General features: G+C 33.5%; 1 protein-coding gene across 4 annotated transcripts; it reads left to right on the top strand.

Moving 5' to 3' along the window:
* The first annotated feature begins 1486 nt into the window (after positions 1-1486).
* LOC105139746 (putative axial regulator YABBY 2) lies at positions 1487-7997 on the top strand. Of its 4 annotated transcripts, none has more exons than XM_011046312.1 (6): positions 1487-1892; positions 4694-4813; positions 5165-5285; positions 5904-5952; positions 6057-6132; positions 7620-7997. In XM_011046312.1, the coding sequence occupies exons 1-6, from the start codon at positions 1803-1805 to the stop codon at positions 7752-7754; spliced, it is 591 nt and encodes a 196-aa protein (XP_011044614.1). In that variant the 5' UTR covers positions 1487-1802; the 3' UTR covers positions 7755-7997. The 4 variants fall into 4 exon arrangements, with proteins under 4 accessions (XP_011044614.1, XP_011044613.1, XP_011044616.1 ...); XM_011046311.1 differs by having other exon boundaries at positions 1488-1892; positions 5159-5285; XM_011046314.1 differs by having other exon boundaries at positions 1497-2277.
* Positions 7998-8362: the final 365 nt, after the last annotated feature.

The following is an 8362-nucleotide window of genomic DNA, read 5'->3' as shown; positions in this document are numbered from 1 at the left end:
CATTTTAGACACATTTTTGGACGTGATTCTATCAACTAGAAGTTCTTAGTGATTATATATTTACATATAGATTAAAAAATATAAATGATAGAATTTGAAACACAAATATTCTTTCCTCTTAATAAATTAATAAATTCCTTATCACTTGACTATTACTAGCTGAGTTATTAGCTACTTTCAACATTAAATAGAATATATAATGTGAAGTGATATTATCTTGAAAATATGGCGTCAAACTTAATTTATATATAGTTGTTACTTAATTTACAGTAGGATTTTTTATATTTAATAAATACAATAAACTATTGCTATACATTAATTAATACTTTCTATTTTTTTTTCTCATTTTTAACAATTGAATGTGTCCCAAGTGAATTAGTTATTTTTTAGAGTTAACCTTGACAAAAAAATATGAGAAAAAGAGAAATTCTAGATAAAAATATTCATATTATTTTTGTTTTTTTTCCTTTATATATATATATATATATAATGAATTTTAGGTTTCGCTAGTCAACTTCCCGTCACAAGTTTTCTTTATTGAGACATGAAATTGTAAATGAAGACAAAAACTAAAAAGATATAAAAAAATATAATTATGTGACAACTAAATAGGGCCCCAATGTTTTTTATTTTTTCAAAAAGTAAAAAGCCTTTCCCAAAACTTGGATTGCTCCTGTGTAAGCTTGAATTCCATTAGGTTTGATAAAGGCAGAATAATTTCCCAAGCTCCTTTTTAGGCTGCAGCCTATCATCTACTCCAACCACCTATGCTTGTTTTACCAAATGAACCAAAAAGCAAGAGTGCCCTATTTTTTAAACAAAGTCTTTAGGACTTTATATTGCAAATTAATTCAGAGCTTCTTGATTAAATAATTTGATTGAAACTGAATATCGGCATTATTGATGAATTAATGAACTAATGATGATCCAAGAAAACTTTAAATCGACATACACTTGCTCTTTCGTACCAATCAGGTGAAAGGTTAAAATCAATGGGCAGAAATTGAATGAAATTCAAAAGATTACAAAATAGGAAACAGTTTGTAATTAATTATTTTACTTTATTTATTTCCAAGCAAACAGAAGAGAACAAAATAGATGGTTTTCTCCTTTTCACATTTTTCTAATTTGGTGTAAAATAAAAAAAATAAAAGAAGAGGAGTTTTTTATAAATTTTTTGTATGACCTGTAAGTCAACTCGAGTTGTTGATTGAAAGCTCACTTGAGTTGGGTTTAATGTTAAATACGATTTTAATTGATCATCCAAAATTAATAAATAATCTGATTGATTTAATCAAAATTTAAGTGAGATTTTATTTAATTTATTTAAAATATAATTTTAAAACAATATAATTTTAATTTTTTTAAAATTTTAAAAAATACCGAGTTCTAACTATTTAATTTATAAATCAAATGAATTTTATAACTATACAGTTTCTTACCTGACAAGATAAAAAAAAACATGTGAAAAGGAATTCATCTCTCCAGTCTCTCACTCTGAAAAACTCTCTTTGAGCCCTTTACTATGGATATTCCATCTGTTTCTATCTTTCCCTGAACATTCCAAGATCGAGCATGCATATATATATATATATCACCCTCATCGTCCGCTACAGGAAGAGAGAGGATGGTTAGAGAGATGGGTGGATGACTCCCACCCACTCAATCATAAGCCCGACCCAACCCTCTTCCTCCCTCCATGGACATCACGTTCTTCTTCATTCTCTCTCTCTCTCTCTCTCTCTCTCCCCCCACAAATCCGTAACTCGCTAACCTTTTCCCCCCTTAAAAAACCACTATACATGCATCACATAAACGAAAGGAAACCACTAAGACACCCCACTTACATACCATACCATTTCAGTTTTCTATTTTGCCCGACACATTTTCGTGTACACTTCTGACTTCTTGCTCTCTCTCTCTCTCTCTCTCTCTCTCTCTCTCTCTATTATTAATTGCTACTAGTTAGTATTTTCTAGTTAATTCCCTTTTCTTGTTTTTGTTTACCTTTTTCTTTATTTAATTAGTGGCATCTCTCGCTCCTTCTCTCTATCTCTCTCTATGTGTGTGTGTGTGTGTATATATGATCTATATCTATATATACTACGTAACTTTGCTTAGTCTTCACTTTTCTCTTGTTAAAGAATTCTATTCTCTCCCTTGATCTGTACTCAAATCCATAGTTTTCATAAATTAGCACTAAAAAAGATGTCTCTGGAGTTGGTATCTGAACCTGTTTGTTATGTTCACTGCAACCTCTGCAACACCATTTTAGCGGTACAGCACTCAATTCTCCCCCCTCCCCTCCCCTCCCCCTCTCTTTCTCCGTGTATTTAATATATATATATATATATATATTCTCTCTCTCTTTTTCATGACCTAGCTAGTGACATCTGGTGAGGTGTTTAGTCTCATGATGTCTCTTCAGAGCTGAATTTGTCATACTTGCATCATGTTCAGTCATCAGCAAAGCTCTTGTTTGTGAATGTTTTTCGGTTTTGTAGGTTTCTGTAGCTAAGAGGATCGTTCAGCTGAAATGATTGGGGATGAGAATATATATATATATATATATATAGAAACATGTGGTTAATTTGTAGAATAACAATGCAAACCCAATTTTTTTTAGATGACATTATCTTGATGTTTATATAAGAAAAAACATTATCTTGGTATGATTTCCTTTCATCCATCATGGATCAAAGATTTTTCTTGATTCTTCTTTGGAATAGCCAACAATTCTCTCTCCTGTGTCATATTTTATGACAAAATCTATCTGGGTTTTACCACCCAAAGTCTGCAAAATCATTTCATAGAATTCTTGTGTACCGTTACGATCGAGCCTTTTCATCAGACCTTGATTTGAAAACTTAGCGGTTAAGGAAAGCCACAGAATTCATCAAAACCATATGATTTAAAACCTTTGGTGATCTATCAAATAATAAGAAGCTAGGAAAGTACCAGCATTTCAAGAAGTTAAAGAAAGGCAATCCAAGGTCCTTTGCTGCTAAGATTATAAGGTCTTTTGACGAGGGCTGCAGTTAGGTATTAGGGTTCTTCCCTGGCAGGTAATGGTGCCAGTATTAGAAAAGAAGCCTTTTCTTAGCCTTGCAGAAACTTTAGACACTTTCAAATTTTCATGCTACTAATCTACTGCTCATGAAGGCTAGATAGCTATTTCTACCCTTGGCCTTCCATTTACTAATTCATCAGAGTATTGATGACCTTTTGTCATTGGACATTTCTTGGAATGAACTGGTTAACTGTTCAAGATCTCTCTCTCTTTCTCTCTCTCTCTCTCTCTCTCTCGGAGGTGGGTGCTTCTGTTGCTGCTTACCAAGGACTTGAAATGATTACTTTGATCTAACATATTAATTATGTTGCATGTTTTCAGGATTGTGTATCCCTGTAAGTACAAAAGGGAGTGCTTTGCTTTGTTTGTACTAGAGTTTGTGGAGAGCTGGCAAAGGGAATCATGGTCAAGCCAAGCCATAGCCCAAATAAATGCTTTTACTCTCCTTTTCAAACCCTTTCATCATAGCAGGCCTCTATAAACAACCCTTTTTGAAGTGCATTCTCCTATAATACAATCTCTTTCTTTCTCTCCCCAATATCTTTTATAGAAATGAAGATCCCAAGCACTATACACAAAGATCAGTTAAAATCATATCTATCTCTTTATTCATTACCATCTTCGATAGCTGTGTTAAGTGTTAATTTAGCCTTTATGGTTCCGTTCCAGTCAAGTCGTTTTCAATCTCCTCTCCCTCACTCCTCTCTCAATCACTGTGTTGGCTATTGTTTTGCTTTTATCATCTTGCTTCTGTGTCAGGGCAAAAAGTCAGTATAGCACCGAAAGGAAAAGGATATGGAGGGAAGAGAGAGAGAGAGAGAAGGGAGACATTTGAATCAAGAGCAAGTCCTTATAGTTATTATCATGTGAGATCAGCGGTAACTGAGTAACAAGTCCTTAATTTCGATCCCTACATAGAGAAAAGAATCACTCAAGCAGATTCGAGCCCCATAAGTAACCCTAAAATAATGAAAAAAAGATGAACTCAGTTGCAGATGAAAGATTAATCGCTTCATTACTCCGCTCCTCCTTCTCACATACACCCTTTCCTTCTCCTCTTATTTCCAATAAGTAGTTCCATTTCAAGTTGCAACCCTGCCTTTAATTGCTTCTCCTCCTTGTCCCTTCTTATGTCCTAACTCCTGTATTTCTCTTATGACATATCAGAAAACCTTTTCTTTTCTTCTTGTTCTTCTTTTTTTCTTCTCACTAGATAAGATGCATGAGAGGCCTCAACTTTTCAAAAATTTCTTTGTGGATGTCAAGACTTGATATGATGTTTTATGGATGTCGTCTAGTTACCTTTTCAAAGTACTAAAGTTGGAGTATCTTCGATGTTAGATTCTTTAATTTTCTTATTAGTTGCTATATATCATCAGTTCATGTCTTATAAATATATATAGATCATTATTATATGCAATGGTCCAACTAGTTTTAAAGATGTGGGCTTGACTTAAAAAGCTCAAACAACAAACTAACAAAACCTAGCCTAATTAACCTTCAGTTTTGGATGCTAGGGTTCTGTTAAAATTTGAAGCAACTTATACATTTGGATCTATCCAAGTGATTTCTTGTGAAAAATACAAGACATTCCTTTCATGTTTCACAAATTCTTCTTGGCAGGTTAGTGTTCCAAGCAGCATTTTGTTCAATATTGTGACAGTAAGATGCGGGCATTGTGGCAATTTGCTGTCTGTGAACATGGGAGCGTCCTTACAAACACTTCCTATTCAAGATCCCCAAGTGAGTATCATTTCAGGGACATTCTTATGGTTAACTGTAAACTTTTTATATTCTTTCCAAGAATATATTTATTTAAGGAAGATTTTAGAGAATAAGGGATGATTTTTTCAATTAAAATTTATAACATTTCATAAAAAAAATAAAATAATATCAGTTTGATTTTACATGTTTTCTTTCTTATATTACACACTTTCCCCTTCCTTTTTTTTTTTTTGATGTTTTTGTACGTGAGTTTTGGCTATACTTGTCCTAGAACTTGTAAATCCCTTTGCGAAACTATCACAGGCTTTCTTTCTTGGTAAGAAAATGTTTCTTGGTGCACCTCTCTAATTTGTTTGTGCAAAGTCACAGAAACTGCTTCTTATTAACTCAGAAGATTTGAACAAGAACTTTGGATCATCTTCCAAATGTAACAAGGTCACTGCTTCAGAGTCTACTGAGCATGAACCACCTAGGATGCCCGCCATCCGCCGTGAGTCTCCCTCCCTCCCTCTTTCTCTCTCTCTCTCTCACGGTACGCTCACAGCTGGATACATTTGTTACTGCATGGGGTGTGTATGTTCTTTGCTATCAGTCATTTTCCATGTCCAAATTGTACTTATGTGTAGGTGATAAATACTACCATAGCGTGGTTGCGACCACATATTAGATGCATAACCAAACAACACGCGTAGGGTTAAGATATGATGGACCTAGAAATGTTGATGACGACCACAAAGCTAGCAAAGAGTAAATGAGCCAGCAGAACCGATCACCCTAGCTATCAACTAAATACATACGTTTATGTATCTTATATGTATGTTTTTTCTGCCTTGTAATACTAACAAAACATAATCTATAGGATTATTTCTTTTACAATGTTAATAAAGCATTCAAATGAATCATTTGGGTTTTATCTAAAAATAATAATAATTAAAAATACCATGTATTATATACACTGGGTCAATTAATAGTATGTACAAGCAATGTAATTATTGAGTAAAATGATATCATTTAATATAATTTCTTATGGTTAATTTACACACACACTCACACACACACACATATGTTAATGGACTAATTATTTCCCTGTCAATTGTCAATAATGCAGCCCCAGAGAAGAGGCAGCGTGTTCCTTCTGCATATAATCGGTTCATCAAGTAATTAAGTTGACATATATATATACCCTCTCTTATCTCTTTACATGAAGAATGAGTGTTGGTCTTCAAGCCCTTAACTGATAGTAAAATCACTTCACTTGCAGGGAGGAAATTCAAAGGATCAAGGCTAGTAACCCTGACATTAGCCACAGGGAAGCTTTCAGCACAGCAGCCAAAAATGTGAGTTTTTGTCCTTCAATCATATATGTGGAAGTATTTAAATTAATAATAACAAACACCTGCCTGTCAATTTGCAATCTAAATCTCTCGTAATTATTTTTAGGAGACTTGGATATTAAAGTGACAAGGCTTGGATTTTTAGGAGGAATTAGATATAAATATTGTGTGTTTTCTTCCTGTTCTAATAGAGATAATTGAACATTCAGCAGTCAGCACTATAATACTTCTTCATGGCACATTTCTATATATATATATATAGAAACTCAAGAGGTCTTAAACTATTTTTAATGGAGCATTTATTTTTTAGAATAATCAGTTGTGGTGAAGATATAAAGATGTCAATTTTAATCCTTAAAAAAAATAATCTTGATCATATTAAACCCACACATATATTTACATGATGTTTTGATGAATGTACGTAGAATTAAAGGATCTAGCCTATAGACTTGTTGCTTTCTCATTCTTCCATTGACAAGTCTTCATCTCGGGAATTGAAACAAAAAAATAAAATAATAATAATAATAATCCATTTTCACATGTTTAAAATGGATTAGATTACTCTTTAAGTGTAGGAAACAATGATAAATGGATAATCATTTGATTTTCGAGCTTGGCATGTCAACTTTGCTAATAAATCCCAAATTAAATTCCCAATGGTTGCAAATAATTTTTGCACCAAACCTATGTCCCCTCCCCCAGTACCTCCCTATTTATTTATTTATTTATTTTGCATGATATAATCAGTGTCATGTCAATTGTTAATTGGGTGCTAAGACTGTTCGTTGAAGCTTTGTTAATTAGTGATAAAGCCTATATTTCAGCAATTATGTTATCTAATCAGTCCATAATTCTCTTCCTGCACTCTTGGTGCTAAGACTGGTAATAATTTAAAATGAACTGAAGGAAACAAAATAAAAGGAATATTTTATCATGGATGCGAAGTCATCTCAATCTGACATGACGCCTTCAGGTAAATAAAGAGAAAGAACTTTCGATAAATTAGGCAAAGCTTTAGGGTTGGCATGTTCATTGCAAGAACTATATATTCCTAGGAATTCACGGAAATTGCAAATTAAATCGCACAGCACGTAGTGTAGAACATATTTATAAATGGAGATATATTCTTGTCCAAATTAAAAATATTCGAATATTGAATCTTTTTTTCTTTCAAGATGGTTTGATTTCGCCTCCTGATCTGTTTAGATTTTATTCATTTCTTTTTATCTGTTTTTTCATTACCTCGTCGTGATGCCTTTGAGTCTTTGTCTGTTCCAATATTAAAACAATATTTATGATTAGATATTGTAAAATTAACACCATCTCTACCCAGTATTAAATACCAATAATTGGTTTTTTAATTTGTATTTTATTCTTGAGACACCTCTGACCTTCAAATAATAATAAAAATAAAATCTCAATGCATGTCTTAAGGATAGCCTCCGGTAAGTCCCAATAATCAATATGTATATATACATCTGTTTTTTCAGTGGGCACATTTTCCTCACATTCACTTTGGACTGAAGCTGGACAGCAACAAGCACGCTAAATTAGACCACCAGTCATTTGCAGGAGAGGGCACCCAAAAAACTAGTGGATTGTACGAGATCAATGGCTCCCTGTGAGTAGCACGTAGAATTACATATCTATATTTTAAGCCACGGTTTTTCTATGTATAAATAATAAAAACAACTCGATCGATCGAAGATTATTACTGCATATAAGAGGTTTGATGTTGAAGTCTCCTAGTTAACAAAATAGGAAGACCGGCCTCCTCTTGAAGAGCTTCACAGCCCCATGCATGCACAAAAACCTTCCCCATTTCATAAATATATATATTTGTGTGCTAATCTCATGCTCTTAATTAATTTGTGACTGCTACTCCAGTTATTTATTATTTCTTCATTTATGTTCGGATTCTATTATAAACTCAATTACAATATTCTCTAAAACGCTGTGCATTTGTTTTTCGTACCTCTCTCTGTCTCTCTCAAGAAGACAGAATGGACAGCCATGTCTGTCTGATGTGGTAGCCATGAAGGACCACTTAAGCGGTATGACATTAATCCATGATTTTATCGTTCCTCTCAAAGAACCATAAGCTCAAACCATTGGGAGAGAGTTTCTGAAGTGTATTGTATGGATGCAAGCTTTTATATACAGTGCGCGCAGGAGCGGCTCTGCGTATCGCAAGAAACCTGAGAGAGAAAGATGCACTGTGATCATAAGCCCT

This window comes from Populus euphratica, unplaced genomic scaffold (assembly GCF_000495115.2).
Source record: "Populus euphratica unplaced genomic scaffold, PopEup_1.0 scaffold122.1, whole genome shotgun sequence".
Taxonomy (NCBI): domain Eukaryota; kingdom Viridiplantae; phylum Streptophyta; class Magnoliopsida; order Malpighiales; family Salicaceae; genus Populus; species Populus euphratica.
This window is presented reverse-complemented; position numbering and strand designations above follow the sequence as displayed.

Bases quoted from the DNA above. Each gene is read 5' to 3' on its own strand.
- LOC105139746 (XM_011046311.1), top strand. From the start codon at position 1,803: ATGCATCACATAAACGAAAGGAAACCACTAAGACACCCCACTTACATA. The intron at 1,893-4,693 runs GTACACTTCTGA...TCTTCTTGGCAG, and splicing joins TTTGCCCGACACATTTTCGT to GTTAGTGTTCCAAGCAGCAT. The intron at 6,133-7,619 runs GTGAGTTTTTGT...CTGTTTTTTCAG, and splicing joins TCAGCACAGCAGCCAAAAAT to TGGGCACATTTTCCTCACAT.